At 40.3% G+C, this 23,620-nt stretch overlaps 1 protein-coding gene across 2 annotated transcripts in view; it reads left to right on the forward strand.

Moving 5' to 3' along the window:
* Window positions 1-2,498: 2,498 nt before the first annotated feature.
* PINX1 (PIN2 (TERF1) interacting telomerase inhibitor 1) overlaps window positions 2,499-23,620 on the forward strand; it is a 46,796-nt gene continuing 25,674 nt past the window's right edge. The window contains exons 1-6 of one of the 2 annotated variants that reach the window (XM_070734843.1): window positions 2,499-2,583; window positions 4,633-4,742; window positions 5,452-5,544; window positions 6,288-6,366; window positions 7,077-7,169; window positions 7,564-7,637. In XM_070734843.1, the coding sequence (XP_070590944.1) occupies window positions 2,565-2,583; window positions 4,633-4,742; window positions 5,452-5,544; window positions 6,288-6,366; window positions 7,077-7,169; window positions 7,564-7,637 (468 nt within the window). In that variant the 5' untranslated portion in view covers window positions 2,499-2,564. Of the gene's footprint in view, window positions 2,631-4,632; window positions 4,743-5,451; window positions 5,545-6,287; window positions 6,367-7,076; window positions 7,170-7,563; window positions 7,638-23,620 lie in introns of both variants that reach the window. The other variant, XM_070734844.1, reaches the window with a different exon arrangement.

Consider the following 23,620-nt stretch of genomic DNA (forward strand, 5'->3'; position numbering starts at 1 on the left):
TAGTAGTCTGCAGGTTCTGCCCTAGCTTCATAGCAGTCTGCCCAGAAGCTGCTCTTACCTTCTGACTCACCTATAGGATTCTTTCTCTCTGTGACTCCCACTTTACCAGCTTTCTGGCAATCAATGCTTTTAAAAAGTCCCAATATTGTACTTCTTAAGCTATAGTTTTCATTAATAGAACCAGATTGTTGTAGTGCTGGGACAAGGGGAAAGCCATGAGTTCTAGTCCCTCTTTGGGTACAAATCCTAAACCAAGGGTCCCCAATCTCTTTTAAAAAAAATATATTTTTATTGATTTTTAGCAAGTAAGCAATATACAGTACACACAACATAAAACAGTGCTTAGTGAAAAGTGCCCACCACCCCGACACACACACACATACCCCACCACCAAATCGGGGGTGTTTCTTATATAACCCACTTTGACCCAAGAGGAATATATCTACTGTATTTACATATTATAGAGTGATTCCAATTTATTTCTTGTAGCTTGGTCTTATATTCTACTCGTCATATATCTTCTTACCTTGTTCCACCGTCCCATCAGTTGTCTCAATTCAGTTTCATTATCCAAATTTATCCTTTTATCCATCATTTCAATTTGAATATGGTCCAGGTTGTTGAGCTCTAGTACCTCTTTGAGTACAAATCCTAAACCAGGGGTCCCCAATCTCAGGGACCACCAGTGTCATAATTTTAAATCCTGTGGACCACCAAATTCATAATTTTAAATCCTACGGACCCTAATTAAGGGCCCCAGACCACTAATATGATTTTTCTTTTAAAAAAAGGTATACAGTATACATTTGTAAAATAATGATCAGAGAACTTCCCTTTTATTAATATGAAACACACCTATTTAACATAACCAAATTATAAATGCTTATTTAATCATAACAAAATCTTTATAAAGATTGTGTAATTGTAACAAAATTATTAAGGTTAGTGTATTACAAATTATTACAAAATAATTGAAGCTTTTTTGATGGTGGCTTGCTGTTATTGCTGTAGCTGTAGTCCCCTTCCCTCCCTAATTGCTCTGGACCATATCTAGGCCAAAATTTCTCCACCGACCACCAAAATTTTCTCATGGACCACCAGGTTGGTGACCTGGGCTCTAAACTACTTTTATTACTTTTTCTTTCTTTCTGTCATCCTGGACATAAACTGTTTCAGCTCCTACTCTCAAAACGTCGCTACAGAGCACTGCACACCAAGACAACTAGACACAAGAACAGTTTTTTCCTGAAACGCTATCACTCTGCTAAAAAAATAATTCCCTCAACACTGTCAAACTATTTACTAAGTCTGCACTACTATTACTACTAGTTTTTTCTCATCATTCCTATCACCCATTTCTTCCCACTTATGATTGTATGACTGCAACTTGTTTGTTTGTTTGTTTGTTTATTTGATTGATTGATTTGTATGCCGCCCCTCTCCATAGACTCAGGGCAGCTAACAACAGTAGTAAACAGCATATAACAAATCTAATGTTTAAAATAATTAAGAACTCTTATTTAAAACCAAACATAGACACAAACATACCATACATTAATTGTATAGGCGGGGGGGGGGGTGTCTCAACTCCCCCATGCCTGACGGCAGAGGTGGGTTTTAAGGAGTTTACGAAAGGCAAGGAGGGTGGGGGCAGTTCTAATCTCAGGGGGGAGCTGGTTCCAGAGGGTCGGGGCCGCCACAGAGAAGGCTCTTCCCCTGGGACCCGCCAGACGACATTGTTTAGTTGACGGGACCTGGAGAAGGCTGACTCTGTGGGATTTGTATCCTCAATATTTCTATTGCTTATTTGATTCCTATGACAACAATTAAGTGTTGTACCTCATGATACTTGACAAATGTATATTTTCTTTTATGTACACTGAGAGCATATGCACCAAGGACAAAATCCTTGTGTGTCCAATCACACTTGGCCAATAAAGAATTCTATGCTATGCTATTCTATTCTTTATTTTTCTTTCTTTCTTTCGTTTTTCTCTCTTAATATTTAATTTTCATTACACTTTATGAAAGCATTGGTATTTCAAAGATCGCAGATGTACAAACGATCGAAAGCTCCACTTTCTCGGGAACTTCACACAAATTACAGAATTGTCCTTAGTACGTGGATTTCAACAACGGGAAGGAAGTTTCGCCTTTCGATATCAATTCCAGAGAGAACTAGCGATCTTCATGTAGCCTTGGGGCTGAGATCATTTGTTCTGCGGGCTAATCAAAGAATTAATAAAAAATAATTAATAGAAATTAATAAAATTAATAGAAATAAAATCTAAGGTGTCCTCTATTACCTTCATTATGTATTATTGTGTATTGGTCAAAATAAATAAATAAAATAAAGGAGGGAAAAAAACACCAAACACCCGTCTTTGGGTTTCTTTGACCACTCCTTCGGATTCTACCTAATCATCTCTATAGGAAAAGTCCTCTCGCTGTTTTCTTTCCTTCGCCTTCTTTTATCGGGCATTTAGGTTGGACGCCTACAAAGCGGCGATCGCGGATGTCGCTGGGCGCCCGAAGTAGTGAAAGGTCCCCTCTTTTCCCGCAAGATGGCGATGCTGGCGGAACGTGAGTATGAAGCCGGTTGAAACGGAGCCGGTAGCACATAGTGCGAGGTATGGAGGCGAAACTGGCAAACGCCCTCCCACGCTTCGTATATGCCAGCGGTCGTTATGAGATGTCTGCGATTTGGGTAGAAAAGCTATGATAAAGTGAGATTTAAACCTCTAGCCAGCCAGGATCTTCCTTCCAGTATGGGACGATTAGCTGTTTATGCCCATAAGCAAAACATGGGAATCGCAGCTCTGTGTATATTTAGTGTGAGTGAGTGTGTGTGTATGTAGATTGTTCTGAGTTCGCGTTTTTCCCCGTGTAATATTTTAAGTGTCTGCGACGTTTCGGCGAAATCATATTCGCCATCATCAGGCTGAAATTATTGGCTTCGTGCTGCTTTGAATACGGTATATTCATATTCATACTTATTCAAAGCAGCACGAAGCCAATAACTTTAGCCTGATGATGGCGAATGTGATTTCGCCGAAACGTCGCAAAGACAGTCAAAATATTATACGGGGGGAAAACCCGAACTCAGAACAATCTACATACAGTACATATACCATTTAATGGTCGTCCAGATTTTCATGGCCACGGAACGTAAATGCAGATTTCTGTGCTGTGCCTTTAAGCAAATCATTTTTAAAACCACTTCTTATGCTGCCCCCAAATGGTATCGGAGGAGTTAGGAACAATATTGAGATGGGAATGAGGGAAGATTGACCTTTGTAACTTTCTTCTAAGTACCGAACACGCATTTTAAAAGGCTGAGTTTGAAAAGCCATAGAAAGTGCCTCAAGAGGATTAAATAATAGAGAAGACAGAGAGAAACTCACATTAAATGCTGTTGTCAGATTTAGCTATAAACAAGTGGGCACTATTAGTCAATGCAATTGACATGGCCGAATTATGTTCAATTGGTATGTAGTTAGATTGGATTTAGGGATTTTATAGTGGGTTTTATAATTATTATTAATATTTGACTTATTTTTATTATTGTATTATTGCATTGTTCTGTATTGCTGTAAGCCACCCTGAGTCCTACGGGATTGGACAGCATAGAAATTGAATGAATTACATTAAATTAATATCTGGAATCAAAGAGGGTATCTGAGGAGTCCTCTCACCCCAATGGGATTGACCATCCCACTCACTCCAGCAGAAGAGCCTTGCTACAGACCCCGTCTGCCAAGTGGCATCCAGGAGAAAAGGTTTTTTTGCTGTGGTTCCCACCCTTTGGAAATTCTGCTTCTGGAAATAAGATCCACACCAACCTTTTGGCCTTCCAGAAGGGTCTTTAAAACTGGAACTTCCAGCTGGCCTGGGGTCCTACACTAGATAGTTGGTGCACTACAAAGAACATCCCATCCCTTATGCCATTCATTTTCTTGATTTTTAATTTTTTTTAATCCTTGTTAATTTTAATTGTTTCCAAATTATCTTTTAAATATTTTGTAAGATGCCTAATATCATCTCAATAAAGAGACAGCATATAAATTTTATAAATAAATAAAAATGCTAAGTTAATTAATGTATTATGTTTGAGATCAGAACTATAACATACATTTCAATTATTACAATTTATCAGCGGCAATTCCTATCTCCTGTCCCTTATTCTTCATCAAACTTTTTAAAAAAGGTTTAAGGAATGCTTTCCTTAAATGAATGTTTCCTTAAATAAATTTATCTTATTGATTGATTGATTTGATTTGATTTGATTTGTATGCCACCCCTCTCCGTAGACTCGGGGCGGCTAACAACAGTAAAAAAGACAATATGAATGTTTGTGAACATAGAGGTTCACAAAATTACTACAAAATGGCAGACTTGAATATGATACTAGCTCATTAAGGATTTGTCAGTAAAATGTTTAAAATTATTTATCAGTCTTCCTGCTTCATTGTTGAGATTTCCAGTGCCTTGCGTACTCATTCCCTAAAATGTTCTTTAAAAATCTTTACAGAAAAAGTGCTTTGGTTAGAAGAAGCACTAATTGTGATGAGGAAAGGCTTCCTATTTCAATTTTGAAAATATATCTAGATTTCACTTCATTTTCTCTTGTAGCACGTCGCAAACAGAAATGGTCTGTGGATCCCCGGAACAGTGCTTGGAGTAAAGATGAATCAAAATTTGGCCAGAAGATGTTGGAAAAAATGGGATGGTCAAAAGGCAAGGTAAATTTGCAAGGTTGACAATAATTGCTTAAGTTTTCTTTGGTACTTTCAAGGTTAATTAAAGAATAAAATGTTTATGAAATAAAATAAGTATTGTAAAAGTTGCCAGAATAAGAAATTAAATGGAGATCATATACCTCCTTGGACTTCCTAATAAGGATATTCTTGTTTTAAACTGGAACAAATCATGTTTAAAATAAAATCTGATGTTTAATGCAAACTGATTTCCCTTGGCATAAGTACTCTGGATAAACTTCCTGAAGCAACTATCCTGAATCCAGTTGTTAAATCTTGAAGATGTGCCTTAACTTAGACTTTCATGACAGGAAAGTTGTCCAATTAAAATTCTTATATAAGTACTGCCTTATGAGTACAAAGCTGACGCAGGCAGATGCACCTTCTAGACCTGTTGTCATTGAGAAGTTCTACCTCAAGAGTTTTCAAATTAGTAAGTGAAAGCTTTCACCTCATACAAAAGGAGCAACCTCGGGGATTCACTTCCCTTTCTCTGCAAGTATGAATGGTTGATTTCCGGTTACTAGTTATTTTAGTATATGTGGTTTTTGTTGTGTTTTCTAATTCTTTCAACCTGTTAAGAATAATTAATTTTTTTTTAAATGACAACCAAATGAAAAATTGACACCCTTCTGCACAATAAAAAGAAATGAAGTTCTCCAAGACAGATCTGTTTGTCATTTGTTTCCAATAGGGGCTTGGGGCTCAAGAACAAGGCAGCACTGAGCATATTAAGGTTCAGGTGAAGAACAACACAATGGGATTGGGAGCTTCTGTGAGCCATGAGGTAAGTGGAGGTAATAGAATTGAGGCTACACAGACTAGTAGCTCAAGCGGTTACACACACATACTCACATATGTTGATAAATCAGGATTTGTTCTAGGTTTTAAAGAAATAGAATTAAGTCTACAAATTTAGCATATGTAAAGTTAATTTAATTTGGAAAGACACAGAAAGTAACTACAATGCATTTTTGTTTGGTTTGATATATTATTTATTTTTATTATTTATTAGATTTGTATGCCACCCTTCTCTGAATATTTTAATATGGGACTGTATTAGTTGGTTGCTTATAATGATTTAAAATGTTGATAATTTTAGTGCAAAATGTTCAGTTCATGCATTAAACCAATGTTGAAATGTAAGTGCTGCAATTTGTATGATGTATAAAATTATAAATATAATTTATAATTAGCCATCAAATCAGCATTGAAAGCTTTAATTCCAAGTGCTACTCTTAGTTTCTCTGAATTGCTAAACCCCAAAACATCTGGAGGCTGCTATGTCACATGAAGGGTGTGTAGAATGAAGTGAACCACAAAGTAAACCAGCTTTGAATCATGACTCTTCTGCTTATGCATTTGGGAGTATAAATCATGCTTTGTATACCAAACTCAGATTTATGATAACTGATTTGGTGGTCTGAATTTGAATCAGTAGAACATGGAAGAGGCATATCCTTTTTGTCATCTTTCCATCATTCCTAATCAGTTTAGATTGTAATCATTCAGTTTGTGTGTTGGGTGCAGGACAACTGGATTGCTCACCAAGATGATTTCAACCAGCTTTTGGCAGAGTTGAACAACAGTTATACACAACATGACCCAGGTAACATGATTCAATTTTGAGAGTAACTGGTATTGAAAATCTTAATACAAAATTACATACAGTATGTTGGCCACATGAGGTCACTATTGCTGTTTGAGAGCAAGCATGTGAAATCAAAGCTGCCACCTAACCTTTCAGACTTGTCGAACATTAGAATTTTGTGGGATTATAAACCTTGGATGAGGGTGAATTACTCTCACATCCTGCTGATTGTTTTACCAAAAGAGTGATGCTTGTAGTTGCTTGTAGTCTGGAGGGATGATCCTTTTGAGATCCTCATCTTGAGGCAGGCCTTCTTTATTATCAAGATCACTTTGAATTTGGTTTTTGACAGACCCAGAAAAAACTGCCATTCTTCAGCACATGTCCTTCCTGTCTAGAGTGATCTAAAGCAAAAACTGAATTGTCCATTCTCTGGCCGATTGGCAAAAGGGCCAAGAAGAACACAAATCTCTTACACAAGTTATCTACTACTGGAGCTTGACGCAAGACTTTTATAATTTGAGAAACTCAGGGAAAAACAACACTTTAAGAGTATAGAAGCTGGGAGCAAGCTATTGCTAATGTAAAAATCAGTAAAAATGTACTTGGAAAACAAATACTATGGGGATATTCTACATTGGAATTTATAGTCTATAAAGGACTATAAATTTATAGTCTATAGAGGACTATAGATTTTGGCCTCGAGTAATTTTCTGTTTGTATTCTAGAATCTACTTATAAAAAAGATAAGAAAACTTTCAACCTCGAAGAAAAATCCAAGATCTCTAAAAAACGAGTTCATTATGTGAAATTTGCCAAAGGTAAATTCAAATGAAACTAAATTACATGCAAAAAGCATTAATATGTTTCTAATGTGATCAGTACAGTAGCCACACTGAAGAAAATATGTATTTAAATATATCAAAATATTGTTGAGAATTTAGAGCATCTGATGGAGAATGTGTAGCATGGAAAGCTGAGGCATGTCTGCTGGTACCTGTAGGATTGAATGTCGTTGATTGTCGCTTTTACTTAAAGGAAGCAAGTTTTCAGTGTTCCTCCATTTTTTTTGCAGGATATTTTTTTCTGTTTTAAGCCCATTGAAATAAATCAAAGGGAGAAAATTTAATTTTCCTTTTTCATGAGCGTTGATCTAACTTTATTCTATAAGAAAGCAATAAATAGTTTTGTTGTTTTTCCTGCAATTCTATCCAGGGAAAGACCTCTCTTCACGAAGTGAAGATGACCTATCCTGTATTTTTGGAAAACGCAAAGTCAAAAAAATGCAAGTATGTGATTTGACTTGATATTGTAGATATGTATTGGACTGCTTTAAATAGTGATTTATTTTAATCATTTAAAAATACTTCTCTTCTGCTGTGCATCATATGATAATTATATACATTGCTGTGGCTTAGCTCACACAAAGACAGCTCCAGGTCACACAAACCTTCAGTCTTGAAGTGGTTTCAGAGAATGCTCTTCCACGGCCTCTGCAGTTTTGGGGGGGATGGGGGAAGCCTTTAAAAAGCAAAAGCACCCCCATTCTTTTGTGATTGTTAGGGGGTCTGGATGCTGCATGCAAGCATGGCCCTCTCACACAACTTCTGGAGGCTGTGCAAGACCGCACTCCATGCAGCCTCCACTGACTCTAAAAATCTCACAAGAACAAGGCCTGCTTTTGAGAACAGTTGTTGAATATTGGTAAATGCTGGCAAATCACCTAAAACATTATGCCATGTCACCAGTCACCATTACTGAGCTACTTGCTTATAAAATTTTATTATAAAACATAATCAAAGGCTAGGCACAGCACTCCACATTTTGTGATCATAAAACATAGGAAGTATAGGCCTCAGCTTAACTCTATTTTCTACCTTGTACAACATGATAGGTTTCACCAGAAATACCATAATTCATAACCTGTTGATTGGAAAGCATGGGAATATTTGTCCATCCAGTTTTGTAAATTATCCCAAAATGCAGGTGATATTTCCTTGATGGTGGACTTTGGAAACCATAACTTGCTGAGGAACTAGTATGAATCAATACTTGGGATAAGGTGATTAAATTCATCTGTGAAAAGTGTCAAACAAAATTAGAAATTGGGCAAATTGTTTTATCTACTTATTTGTTAAGTATTTGTTCCAGAACGGATGCCTTTGGGAAAAATACAAAGTCATGGAAAATATACTGCTAAAAAAAATAAAGGGAACACTCAAATAACACATCCTAGATCTGAATGAATGAAATATTCTCATTGAATACTTTGTTTAGTACAAAGTTGAATGTACACAACAGCATGTGAAATTGATTGTTAATCAGTGTTGCTTCCTAAGTGGACAGTTTGATTTCACATAAGTTTGATTTACTTGGAGTTATATTGTGTTGTTTTGGTGTTTCCTTTATTTTTGTGAGCAGTATATAAAGAAATTGCAACCTTCCTTCTAGCCCCAATAATTTCTATTCAACTTAAGCCAGGAATGATGGGGAATGAAACCTAGAAACATGTGAAAGAGCATTATTTTCTTTTGCCTCTAGTTTAATAAGAAAGTTCTAAGGAGCCTCATATGTTAAGGCCTCCACTCTAATTTCTGGTGGGTATAAAAGTTTGCAAAAAATAGTTACTTCAAAAACGTCTTTTAAAATGGTCAAACATTTATTCTGCAAGAAATTGATTATCAAACTTTCCTTTGGTTTTAGCTCTTCTAGCTCTTTTTCTGCTTTTAAGAAAGCCAGAAACTGCTTCGGAGTAACTGAGGGAAGCAAATGTATACATGCGTGCGTACATACATACATGCATACATACATACATACATACATTATTTGATCATTTCAACCAACATATAAATTGTTAACTGCTTACTCCTGGGCTGCTTTCCTGGTTCCTGGTTTATGTCTTGGAAGCTGAGATTATTTAGTGATAGGGAAGTTTACTTCATTCAAAAACTGTATTTCAAGTTAACTGTATTACGTAGAGACACATAAAGCTCTTTTTATCTAGTCTGGTATGCAGGATTGATTAGAAATAATGAAATGTGGTATTAGACAATACCCAGGAGCTCTTGGTATGTCCTTAGGATGTGGTTGAAGAGTTGTATTCTTTGGAAGATTGGCACTAAACACACACCCTTGATTTTAAAATCTTGGCATATATGAGTGTTTAAAAGAACAGGAAATGCTGGATGAGAACATCTTTGTATCTTTTCCTGCCTAGATACGAAGAGTCCTGGTGTCCATCAAGGCTTAGAGTTATGTTGTCAATCAAAGATTAACATAGCCAACATTTTCAATTTTAGTATCTAAGCCAGGTAAGGAATGTTCCTCTGCTAGAATAGAATAGAATAGAATAGAATTTTATTGGCAAAGTGTGATTGGACACACAAGAAATTTGTCTTGGTGCATATGCTAATGTGGTTTTCAGTGGATGTTTCTTGCTATCTAATTTCAAGATATTCACTTCTGCTTTGTTGAATATTTTATGTCCTCAAGAAGCTCCACTGTATCTTTTCTTTGCATATTCATCAGCTTTTTCATTAGCTATGAAACACCAAAAACTTATGTGGCTGCTTCTCAGTTCTGCCAAAATTTAGACATATCTAGCCAGCATTTTAAGTGAACTCTTTAAAAAAAGAAATGTCAGCAACTGAGAACATGCTTTCTCTAGACTTCCTAAAGGAGGTGCCTGATCCTTTCTACCTTTTGCCCTCTAGATACATTGGATTAGCACAGCCTCCCTTAAAAAATGAGATAGGCTTGCCAATAATAATGGTATTTTTATATCTTAATCTTACTGACTTCCTGCATTGCAGATCCTCTAAAACTAAAGCTCTGAGCCTGGCTCTTATGTCAACCCCCCCCCCCCTTGAGGCAAATATTCTTGCTTTTCTGTCAATCTCCAATTTAATTCTCCAGTTGTAGAATAATATTCATTTTTCTCTTATGTGAGATAAATTCTCCCACTTTTTTTTTACTTAGCTGCAAACCAACATTTGGCTTCCTTATGAGTTGACAGCTTATTTCCTTTACAACAGATTACCGTGTTTTTCAGAATATAAGACGCACCTTAGTTTTTGGGGAGGAAAATAGGGGAAAGAATCTGGCTAGAGTCCTTAGCCTGGTCAGTTTCAGCACATTATTTTATCACCTGGTTAAGGGTTTAAAAAAAATTTATTCTGAGAGAGTAACAATGAAAGAGCTTGCAAGCCAGTAAGAGCTGGGAACATCATTAGCACCTGGAAAGAAACAGTCTGGACAAGTAGAGCAATGGAAAAAACCCTGCAAAGACTTAGGGCTTGGAAAACATTCTTATTTGCAGAGAGTAACAATGAAAGAGCATAGAAGCCAGTAAAAGCTGGGAACATTGTTAGCACCTGGTTAGGGCTAGAAAGAAACATTTGGAGCAAGTTAGACCAATGGGGAAAAAAACCTGCAAAGACTTAGGGCTTGGAAAACATTCTTCGCAGAGAGTAACAATGCAAGAACTTGGGAACATTAATAGCAACTGGTTAGGGCTGGAAAGAAACATCTGGAGCAAGTAAAGCAATGAAAAAAAAACCTACAAAGAGAGGATTTGGAAAACATTCTTGGCAAAGAATGAAAGCTTGTAAGTGGTAAAATCTGGGTACATTGTTAGGACCTGGTAAGGGCTTGAATGAAACATTTGGAGCAAATAGAGAATGGAAAAAAGAAATCAAAGACAGGGTTTGGAAAACATTCTTGTCAGTGAGTAACAATGAAAGAGCTTGCAAGCCATTAAGAGCTGGGGACATTGTTAGCACCTGGTTAGGGCTGGAAAGAAACTTACTCAGAGCAAGTTAGAGCAATGAAAAAATGACTTAGGGCTTGGAAAATATTCTTCACAAAGAGAAACAATGAAAGAGACTGCAAAGTAAGAGCTGGGAAGGTCGTTAGCAGCTAGTTAGGGCTGAAAAAGAAGCTACATTCAGAGTATAAGACATACCCAAATTATCAGCCTCTTTCAGGGAGGAAAAAAGGTGCGTCTTATACACTGGAAAATATGGTACAAGGCTAAGCAACAGTGTGTTTTGTACCTAGTTAGGGAGGCGGATTTCTGTGGTCCATGATGTTCTTGCTAAATAAAACCACAGCAAAACTTGAATATTTTTCTATTCAGATTGTTCGCATTTTTTTCTCAGAAATGGTGAAGCAATTGAAGTTACTGATTAGACTTCCATCAAGGAACGTTTCTCCTCCGAGAATTGCTCAGGTGTTTACTTTTTTATTGTACTGAGCACAAGTTCTCAACTAAATTATTCAAATTCTGGAGAACGACTGAAAGCCCAGTGATGAAAAGCCAACAAATATCAATATCAAATAGCCACCCTGAGTCCCTGTGGGATTGGGCGGCATATAAATCAAATATATTAAATTAAATGTCAAGGAGAGTATTGGTCATTAATTGTTTTCACCAAGAAAAATCTTCAGCGTTGATTTTTTATTTTTTTTTTAGTAGAAACTATGTGTGTAAAAGACAATTTCCCCTATACCTGCGATGGTGAACCTTTGGTACATGTGCTGGAAGTGGCATGGAGAACCATCACCTCTTGCTCTTCCGTTTCCGGTGCGTCAGCTGGTCTGATTTCTGACACTCATGTCCATGCGAAGACCAGCAACAGGCGCACGTGACAAAAGACACAGGGAGGGGATCCTGGCAGTCACTTCCTAAAGGAGCAGAGGAGGGTAAGCCGGGCTTCCCTCCCTCCTTGCTTGGGTGGGCTTCTTGTGTAGCCCCAGGTGATCCGGAGCACCAGTGGACAAGCAGCCGGTGAGAGCAGGGTGGTGGTGGTGGTGGCCTACCTACGCAGATAACTATGCCCCTCCCTGCTGGGAGCAGCTGTTTCCTCGATGGCAGCAGTGCCCTCTGTCCTCTTCCCCCACCATCTTGCCTGTTGTGATTCAGCCTGAGGCTCCTCAGGGACCGGCTGGATCTCTGCCGGATCCGTGCCCAGAGGAGGAGGACAGTGAACAGGAGGGGGAGGACCAGGCAGACGGGGGAGAGGAACGTCAGGAAGAGGAGGAGGGAGAGCAGCCTGAGACCCCCGGGGGGGGCTCTCCCCAGCTAGTAGCCTGGATTCATTGGGATGAAGACGCACAGGCTATAATAGACATGAGGCAGCGACGAACAGCTCAAACACGGGGCCAATTAGAAAGGTACAGTGGTACCTCAAGATACGAACCCCTCGTCTTATGAACAACTCGTGATACGAACCCGGGGTTCAGAAAAATTTTGCCTCTTCTTACGAACTTTTTTCGAGTTACGAACCGGCATTCGGAGACTGCTGGGAAGCCGCGCGACTGTTTTAAAAGGTGACAGCCGGGCGGCGGGGCTTCCCAGAAGCCTCCCGAATGCCGGTTCGTAACTCGAACAAAGTTCGTAAGAAGAGGCAAAATTTTTCTGAACCCCGGGTTCGGTTCGGGAGGTTGCTGGGAAGCCCCCCAGCCCGGCTGTCACCTTTTAAAACAGCCGCGCTGCTTCCCAGCTGTCTCCCGAAGCCGAACGCGGAAGTTCGGCTTTAGCGTTCGGCTTCAGGAGACAGCTGGGAAGCGGCGCGGCTGTTAAGGTCGCAGCCGGCCTGGGGGGCTTGCCAGCACCACCCCGAACCCGAGTTCGGGGGGGTGCTGGCAAGCCCCCCAGGCCGGCTGTCACCTTTTAAAACAGCCGCGCGGCTTCCCAACAGTCGCCGAAAGCCGGGTTTTTTGCAGAGGGTTTTTTGGTTGCACGGATTAATTGACTTTACATTGTTTCCTATGGGAAACAATGTTTCGTCTTACGAACCTTTCGTCTTACGAACCTCCTCCTTGCACCAATTAAGTTCGTATCATGAGGTATTACTGTATTTCCATCCCTGAATTGGCAACAGCTGGGTTTGGGTGTGGTTCTCCTCAGCAGGGTTGAAAAGGCAGGCCCGCCCTTACAGTCTTGTGGAGAGTTATCAATTGGGAGTCCTGTGACCTTGCATCGATTCTTGGCGTCTCTGATCTTGGCTTGTGGCCTAGAAGTCTGGAAGACTTGGGGGAGGCGTGGGTTTTATTATCTCCAGCGTTGTTTTTGCCAGCAAGAATCCTGTTTTATTGCCTGGCCTTCGTGAAACCTCTGTGAAGCTTCATAGTATTCCTGTCTGTAAGAACAGTTTTTGTTACCTGTGTTTGCTTTGAATTATATAAACTGCCTTTGCTTTTTACCAGTGTGTCTGGATATTCTTTTTGGTTGGTGTTGGCGTCTGGGGGGACCCAGACAGAACATTGCCTAGACTTCTCCCCGCTGGGAGCCCCAGATGTGGCTAGCAGGGCTTTACCCGACCAGCAGCCGGTGATGGCGGAATAGTGAGGGGGCTGCCTGCGCAGTTGACCCTAGGGCTGCCGTGAAAACAGGGCCGAGAAGCTCCTCTTTGCTCATTCCACCAGCCATGTGGGTCCCCTAGGCTGTAGGTGTTGCTGTCTGTCTCCTGCATAGCCCCACCGGCTGCCCAGCCAGCAAATGCTGCCCCATGCACCTGAGCCAGCCAGTTGCACTTGTCCTTCTCCCTTCACTGCCACTGCTGCTGCTCTTCTATGGTGATGGGAGGAGCCCAGTCAAGGCTTCTCCAGCTGGTGCAAGGCGCTGCCAAGGTACGGGGGCAGAAAGCGCTGCTGCCGCCTGGGGAATGGCAGCTCCCAGTGGGGAGGAGCCCAGGCAAGGCCGTGCGTTCGGAGCTTCTCTAGCTGGCGCATGGCAATGCAGAGATGGTGGGGCAGAGAATGCTGCTTCCAGCCAGGGAATGGTGGCTCCCAGCATGTAGGAGCCCAGGTGACTGGGAGCCACCGTTCCCTGGTTGGTGGCAGGATCTCTGCCCCCCTCCCACCGCTCTAGAAGAGCAGCAACAGCTGAAGGGAGAAGGGCAAGAGTGATCAACCAGTTCAGGTGCAAGGGGCAGCATTTGGTGGCTGGTGGCCAGTGGTGCTGTGCAGGAGGAATGCCAGTAATAGGCAGTTATGCCCACAGCCCAGGGGACTCTTCTGGCTGGTGGAGGGAGAAAAGAGGGGTGTTGTCAGGCCGAAGCTATCATGTGGAGTTAGAGATTTCAGCCTGCCACAGTAATACAGCATAAGGGGGGGGGGGGATGGGAAGGGGTAGTGAGTAGTCAGTGGGGAAATTACTAGACACAACCAAAGATTCTTTTCTCTGAGCCAAGGTCACCTTTTGTTCTGCCTCAACTGAAGAAAATGAGGAAGTTGATAAACCCCTGCACACAGTCTGGCTCTCGTGATGAACTTGTGGGTGTGGGAGATGTAAGATGAGCCTTAACTCAGGTGTGATTCTGGGAAGTATTCAGAATCGGAATGGCCACTGCGTAACCAACATGGTTCTGTTAATAAATCAAGCTCTGATCAAGAGAATTGGACGGGGACTTGATTTATTTCTCAGGTGCTATTTGGAACGCTGAAAGGTGTCTTTTTTTAAAATTAATTTTTATTGATTATAAAAAAGAAAAGAAAACAAACAACACATAGCATATAACAAAACATTAAATGAACAATGTCTTGACCCCACTTTGACGGTGGCCACAAGGTCATCAGTACAGGCAGCCAGCATACTCCAGCACCCCACCCTTGCCGGTTGCTGGTCTGCCAAAGCCCAGCCAGCCGCATCTGCTCGACCTGCAACTCCCAGCGGGGAAGAACCCAGGCAAGACCACACATTCGGAGTTTCTCCAGCCGGAGCATGTCACTATCAAGGTGGCAGGGCCGAGAACGCTGCCACCGACTTAGGAATGGCTGCTCCTTTGTCTCGCCAGCGAACGGGCCGGTTAAAGCAGTAAGAGGAGCACTGGCCCTCTTGGAAGAAGTGGGGGGACACATGCGCAGTGGGGGAGTTGCACGTGTGTCTGCGTAGTGCAGGGAGCATGCGCAGGGGGAGCATGTGGTAGGTCGTGCATGCATGTGCAAATTGGGGTGTGCATTGCATTATGGGTGCCAGCACGGGTGAGCGTAACAGTGTTTTCGCACTTGGACTTTCAGCACGCAGCACCAAAAAGGTTCGCCATCACTGCCCTATGCACACATTCATTGTAATTTGCATGAGTTAGCAAACAGAATGCTGCATTTTCCACCAATTATTGCTTCTGGACTAAATACATTCTTTCACTCTGTATAAGTTTTACCTTTTTGTTTCAGAACACAAAATGAGTTAAATAGGTTCTTCTTCTGCCTGTTTTTAAACCTCTTTGCTGTAAGGTACAAAAATAACATTTCTTTCAGTTCCTATCTGATTAAACTCCCTAAATAACACATGCACATTTTCCTCTGCATTTCCTTCGCCTATCCAGCTGCATTTCCCATTAAAACTTTATCACTAAGGAATATGCTCCAGAAGGTAACATACAGTCCAGTTTCATTTTAATGAGGATGGCAGCATACATTCAGAAGAATGATGGAAAAAATCATGATATCCCAGCTTGGAATCAGAAAGGTTCATTAGGTGCATCTACATACAAATTATGAGCTGTCCTGATTAGTAAGAGCCTTCCTTTCAAACATGTAGTTTCAACGTATTAGAGGTTAGAAAAGTGACACCTCCATCTTCTGATCCCTTCCCTTATTTGCTCAGGACAGATTACAATCCTTCTGGGTGATGCTACTGTTTTAAGACAGTTTCCTGATTACTAACACATTTTTCTGCTCAAAGTTTCCCTTTCCTGGTGTACACATTTCCTGATGTTCCGATAAATTGAATGAGGGGGTGAGCTGCTTGTTTACGGCTTGAAGCAGAGTTGGCAGTTTCAGCCATGGCTCATTTAAGCTTACAAGAAAGTTCTCATTTTCCTCCGTTAGCTGCAGAGTACTGGATAAGCTAAAAGGCCTTGTGTGACTGCCCTCAGTCAATAAAACAGGAGCGAATAGAAGAAGATAGATCAGGATTTACTGAAAAGTCATTTTATCATTTGCAGAAGATCAGTGTGTTTTTTAAAAAGGCACTAAAATTTCTAGTCTCTAAAACTATTAAAATGATGCTGAAAACCATTTTTCAAGTCAACAATTTGCTCAATGGTATTCTTTTTCCTGGTTTTTCTAACTTTATGCCTATCTCTCGTCCATTTTTTGCACATGATATTTTTAGTGGCTCCGAAGCTATTTGTTAAGAACTAAAAAGAATTCCAGCAGGCTGAGCTCTGCCCATACCTAGGCTGGCTGAGCTTTGGCAGACTAGAGTAGTAGATGCTTGTAACAAACTTCCAGCAGACGTGGTAGATAAATCCACAGTAACTGAATTTAAACATGCCTGGGATAAACATATATCCATCCTAAGGTAAAATACAGGAAATAGTATAAGGGCAGACTGGATGGACCATGAGGTCAGTCTTCTATGTTTCTATGCAATGACTTTGTAAGGAGAGAGTTCTCTGTTAAAAGCCTGGTATTTCCAACTAGTTGTTTTGCATTATTTTTTAATTGTTGTGCGCCGCCCAGAGTCTGGAAAGAGTTGGCTGGATTAAATAAATAAATAAATAAATATTTTTTTAAAAAAATATATAGAAATAATCAAATTTTATATTTGAGATGCTAGAAATCTAATATAAGTTAAAATAGACAGTGGCTGAACTGAATGGTCAAATAGTTTGAGGTGTTTAAGGGGGACATTTATCCATCATTTACAGATCAGCTTCCCCATTTTGGCAAAGCATTTATGAAAAGTATTGAAAGACCTTGAAGTGAGAACTTATAGGATGTGTGTGGGAGATCTGTTTGCAACATGTCTGATCATATCTGATCCTGGAAGCTCTTTACATATTAAGTTCTGTATTTATATTACTAACTTTCAAAAATGTCAAATGATGGGTAAAAACAGCCTTTTAGGATGATTTTCTTAGCAAATGAAACAGTAAAAACAATAAAATCTGTAAATTACATATCAAAAATCATAAAAGAAGCTAGATAACAGAGGAATAAAATGCTAGGTCAAATAATTTTCTGGGAATTTTTAAAAAATGATAGCAAAGATTGATAACTGCAAAAATGAGATTGACTTAACCAGATGAATCTTTCTGGAGAAATCATTCCATAATTGGAAAATTTTGGTCAAGAAGGCTTTCTCCTTGATTACCAACCGTATTAACTCTGGGTAAAAACGAATGGAAAATCACTTTTCATATATAAAACAGACATTTTCTGTACCATTCTATGAAATTTCTCTAGTTAATCATCATGGTTGCTTATGGATTTTTTTCTTCTTGCATAATATGGAGAATGTGGCTTAGTGAATAATTTTTCCATCTCAAAAGTTCATAAAACTGTAATTGAAACGATAAGAAATTAAGGATGGGCCAAAAAAAACCCCTTATTCAGATAGTGAATAATCAGACTATTACATGTACGATATTTGTAATGATGGCTATGAATTTAAACTCATTTAAAAGGGAGTAAAGTTATTGGAGTTAATCCATTATATACCTCTTATTTGCAGTAGTGAAAGCAGTGTGGTCCACCAGCTCCTGGAAAACATGGAGTTAGTTTTTCAAAGGCATCAGTCTGGTCTCTGTGAGAACAGATTCTTCAGCCTGATAGGCTGTCCCAGCATTGTTTTATATTCAGTGGATTATATGCATGCCATCTATTTGGAATTTCAAGGTCAGTAAGAAAAGGCTATTTTACATCTGATTTTGCCAGGAGAGGAGTCTCAAGCCCTTTCAGAGAACAGCACTGGGGAAGAGAAAGTTTGAATGACATGATAGGGTTGATATTCCTGGAGGGGTCTGTAATATGGTAAATGATTTAGCTTTACTAGATAAATGGTCAAAGCAATGGAAATTGCAGTTTAATGTTTCCAAATGTAAAATAATGCACTTGGGGAAAAGGAATCCTCAATCTGAGTATTGCATTGGCAGTTCTGTGTTAGCAAAAACTTCAGAAGAGAAGGGGTAGTGATTTCTGACAGTCTCAAAATGGGTGAGCAGTGTGGTCGGGCAGTAGGAAAAGCAAGTAGGATGCTTGGCTGCATAGCTAGAGGTATAACAAGCAGGAAGAGGGAGATTGTGATCCCCTTATATAGAGCGCTGGTGAGACTACATTTGGAATACTGTGTTCACTTCTGGAGACCTCACCTACAAAAAGATATTGACAAAATTGAACAGGTCCAAAGACGGGCTACAAGAATGGTGGAAGGTCTTAAGCATAAAACGTATCAGGAAAGACTTCATGAACTCAATCTGTATAGTCTGGAGGACAGAAGGAAAAGGGGGGACATGATCGAAACATTTAAATATGTTAAAGGGTTAAATAAGGTTCAGGAGGGAAGTGTTTTTAATAGGAAAGTGAACACAAGAACAAGGGGACACAATCTGAAGTTAGTTGGGGGAAAGATCAAAAGCAACGTGAGAAAATATTATTTCACTGAAAGAGTAGTAGATCCTTGGAACAAACTTCCAGCAGACGTAGTTGGTAAATCTACAGTAACTGAATCTAAACATGCCTGGGATAAACATATATGCATCCTAAGATAAAACACAGGAAAGAGTATAAGGGCAGACTAGATGGACCATGAGGTCTTTTTCTGCCGTCAGTCTTCTATGTTTCTATGTTCTATGTTTCTATGGGCCTTTAAGAGTTAGCCAGAAGAACATTTACAATGTACAGTGATACATTGTCTTACGTTCGTAAGGTAAAAGGTTCGTAAAAAGAAACAATGTTTCCCATAGGAATCAATGGAAAAGCGATTAATGTGTGCAAGCCCAAAATTCACCCCTTTTGCCAGCCGAAGCGCCCATTTTCACGCTGGTGGGATTCCCCTGAGGCTCCCCTCCATGGAAAACCCCACCTCCAGACTTACGCGTTTTTGCGATGCTGCAGGGGAATTCCAGCAGGGGAATTCCACCAGCGCGAAAACGGGCGCTTCGGCTGGCAACGGAAGTCCGGAGGTGGGGCATCCTAGCAGTGGTGGCGGGTTCGTAAGGTGAAAATAGTTCGGAAGAAGAGGCAAAAAAATCTTAAACCCCAGGTTCATATCTCAAAAAGTTCGTATGATGAGGGGTTCGTAAGACGAGGTATCGCTGTACATGCATTCCTCACATAATGCGAGTCAGTGTTCTTCAACCTGAGGACCCTCTCAGTGTATGGATTCAATCTCAGAGTTGTGGGTCATTATGGAAAATTCCAGAAGTTGATGTTCATACATTTGGATAGCCCTAAGATGAGGAAGGCTAATATAAATGGACGAGGAAAAGATTAAACTGGCCTTATTATGTAAACTTTTCCAGCAGTGTGTTTTTAAATGCCCACAATCATTCTATAATATACAGTATTGAGGATCTGTTCAGGATATTCAGTGGCTGTGGGTCCTGCCTCCCAGGGACAATTCCATCTGTCCGTCCATCACCCTGGGGGGGGGAATTATTGACCCCCTCAGAGAGGGTCCGCAACTTGGGCGTCCTCCTCGATCCACAGCTCACATTAGAGAACCATCTTTCAGCTGTGGCGAGGGGGGCGTTTGCCCAGGTTCGCCTGGTGCACCAGTTGCGGCCCTATCTGGACCGGGACTCACTGCTCACAGTCACTCATGCCCTCATCACCTCGAGGCTCGACTACTGTAATGCTCTCTACATGGGGCTACCTTTGAAAAGTGTTCGGAAACTTCAGATCGTGCAGAATGCAGCTGCGAGAGCAATCATGGGCTTTCCTAAATATGCCCATGTCACACCAACACTCCGCAGTCTGCATTGGTTGCCGATCAATTTCCGGTCACAATTCAAAGTGTTGGTTATGACCTATAAAGCCCTTCATGGCATCGGACCAGAATACCTCCGGGACCACCTTCTGCCGCACGAATCCCAGCGACCAGTTAGGTCCCACAGAGTTGGCCTTCTCCGGGTCCCGTCGACTAAACAATGTCGTTTGGCGGGACCCAGGAGAAGAGCCTTCTCTGTGGCAGCCCCAACCCTCTGGAACCAGCTCCCCCCGGAGATTAGAACTGCCCCCACCCTCCTTGCCTTTCGTAAAGTTCTTAAGACCCATCTCTGCCGACAGGCATGGGGGAACTGACACATCTCCCCCGGGCCTATACAGTTTATACATGGAATGTTTGTGTGTGTGTTTGCTTTTAATAATGGGGATTTTAGTGTTTTTTAAATTATTAGATTTGTTTTTACACTGTTCTTGTTATTGTTGTGAGCCGCCCCGAGTCTACGGAGAGGGGCGGCATACAAATCTAATAAATAAATAATAATAATAATAATAATAATAATAATAATAATAATATTCAGGATTTTTGGTGTATCTGAATAAATAGACGATACTGGGTATGGCAAATGTTGTTCAATTGCCTCCTATATGAGTGCACTTATGACCAAATTTGGTGTGTGCGTGTGTAAAATTAATAAAAGCCAGAGATAAGGCAGCCACACAGAATCAAGCATAGCGCTCTATGATAGAATTTGCAGTTTCACCCTTCCCCTGCCAATTTCTTCATTGGTGAAGAATCTCTTCTCTAACCATTGATTCCTTGGGGGATTTGTTAGGGCCCAGTGCAATACCAAGAGTGGAGAGGAAATTGGGTTTTGATTTATTATCTGGCCTTCTCATTCGGTCACTTCGATAGTCTAAAAGAGCCGAGTTAGCCTTAATGTGTCGCCATTAGAGACCGAACATTAGCTGGGATAACCCATCATGCCTCACAGTGAAAAATGTCCCCTGATTGGCTAATTAATCAGTCAAAGGGGAATGACACGACTCTTCGGCTTGAGGGACTCTGCTGCGGAGGTAAACAGCCGTGTTGATAAATGGTCTCTCTGCAAATTCATATATCAAGAAAACTTAAGTCATTTTTTTAACTGTACTTTGGCTGAAAGCAGGATTACTTGTTTTCTACAATTTTCTCCATTCCTCTTGTTTTCTGTTCTTTTTTTTTCCTTTTAAAATTCTGCTGGCTTTGCTTTTTATAGTATTTGGGGGCACAGTGAAAAGTATGGAGAACAGCAAATCCCTCCAATAGTGGAGATGACCAGAGAGTTGTTGTCACGTTCTTAATGGGACCTGATTCTCTAAACTGTCTCCAGGGCTGCTTGCCATATCAGAACCCAGCTCTGATATGTTCCCATGTATGTTCCAAAGTGTATGTTCCCATGTATGTTCCAAAGTGTTGCCTTACTCCTGAGCAATAGTTAACAGCTTGCTAGGGAGTGAAAATAAACAGACCTAGATAAGTAGTAACTTTGTTAAGTTTGGGAAGTTTTAAATTTATGGATGATGGAGCCAAGCTATAGAGGCCTGGGTTACTGAATACCATTGGTATGAATGGATCTCTCTGTGTGTTAGTTTTCCCAATCCCACAGTTTTACTATGTAAAAGAATCACCAGTAAAAAAATAAAGCTTTAAAAATCAGCTCCTGGCAGCTCTGACCATTAGAAGACATAAGCATCATATTATATTTCTTGTTAAATTTGTGCAGAGATAAACTTCTGTTGATCTCCAAAATGGAAGGGGCTTAGATGCTTTTGAGGTGTCTCGTGACAAAGTTTGATCAACATCTACATATACTCCTGACATTTTTTAAAAAAGCAGTTCATGTATCAAAAAAAGAAAACTACCCACTGAACACAAATAAAAAGTAAGGCAGGAAGAGGGAAAAGCTGTTAGAATAGAATAGAATAGAATTTTATTGGCCAAGTGTGATTGGACACACAAGGAATTTGTCTTGGTGCATATACTCTCAGCGTACATAAAATAAAATATACATTTGTCAAGAATCATGTGGTACAACACTTAATGATTGTCATAGGGGTCAAATAAGCAATGAAGAAGCAATATTAATAAAAATCTTAGGATATAAGCAACAAATTACAGCCATACAGTCAACATGGGAGGAAATGGGTGATAGGAATGATGAGAAAAACTAGTAGAATAGAAGTGCAGATTTAGTAGAAAGTCTGATAGTGTTGAGGGAATTATTTGTTTAGTAGAGTGATGGCGTTCGGGGAAAAACTGTTCTTGTGTCTAGTTGTCTTGGTGTGCAGTGCTCTGTAGCGACCTTTTGAGGGTAGGAGTTCAAACAGTTTGTGTCCAGGATGTGAGGGGTCAGTAAATATTTTCCCCGCCCTCTTTTTGACTCGTGCAGTATATAGGTCCTCAATGGAAGGCAGGTTGGCAGCAATTGCTTTTTCTGCAGTTCTGATTGTCCTCTGAAGTCTGTGTCGGTCCTGTTGGGTTGCATTTTTAATTCATTTTTAGTTCATTTTTAAGAAAGCCGTCCCTCTATCATGAATTGTCCCATCCCAACAACAAAGGTTGCACCTTAATAACTGTGTTTAAGTAACTATGGGAGCTTATGCCTTCTCTCTAGAATACAAATCCCCCCTCCACCTTGAGTACAGGTGAAGCAAAATTGGAGGTGAAGCAAGAGATGACATAATCATTTTCAGTGAACCCTTAATGACTTCATTAGGAAAGCTGCAGTCAACTACCACCTACTGATAAAATACTTTATCCAACTAATGCTTCGGTGCAATAGATTTGATCCCTTGCAACAAAGCATTGATCTCCATTTCAGGTTGTGACTTAAACCAGCCAAAGTTGCATTATATCTAAGCTGGAAAGGCAGGCAGTAAACAGAGGTCATCTTCCACAATCTGAGGAGCTCCACAATTTTCAACCAGCATGTTGTAGTCCCAAAATATTTATTGAAGGGTGTTGCGGCTCTCTATTCCCAAGCCTATTTTTACTGCCCTCCTACAACAATAATTTTTCATATAATCTGGATAGTTTTAATCACGTTCCTGACTTTTCTTTAGTATTCACAATAATAACCTTTACTCTTTTTTATGGTTAAACACTATGTTTTCTACATTCTTTTCCTAAGACTTCTGAAGCTCTAGGAAAACTTATTGAAGTTTAGCAGTCTTCCTAAAACAATCAGATGACCAACTACTTGCGGTCAACTTCCTAATAAAGTAGGAAGTGCCAAAGTTCAGCGAAGAAGTTCATGCTTCTCATGTAGAAGCTGGAACAGTGGACAGCAAGCTGTTATGTAACAGCTTGCCATCAGAAGTTGTGGGTGTTTCACCACTGGAGGTTTTGAAGAAGAGACTGAAATGGTATAGAGTCTCCTTCTTGAGCAGGGGATTGGATGGGAAACCTTGAAGGTTCGTTCCAGCTCTATTCTGATTGATTGATTGATAGAAAGTTTCGGATTCAGTTCCCAGTATCACCATTTCAAACAGTTCTCGGATAGTAATTTCTGGCTTTAGAAATAATAAATTACAATAATCAGCCCAAGTCAATGCA

This window comes from Erythrolamprus reginae, chromosome 1 (genome assembly GCF_031021105.1).
Source record: "Erythrolamprus reginae isolate rEryReg1 chromosome 1, rEryReg1.hap1, whole genome shotgun sequence".
Taxonomy (NCBI): Eukaryota; Metazoa; Chordata; class Lepidosauria; order Squamata; family Dipsadidae; genus Erythrolamprus; species Erythrolamprus reginae.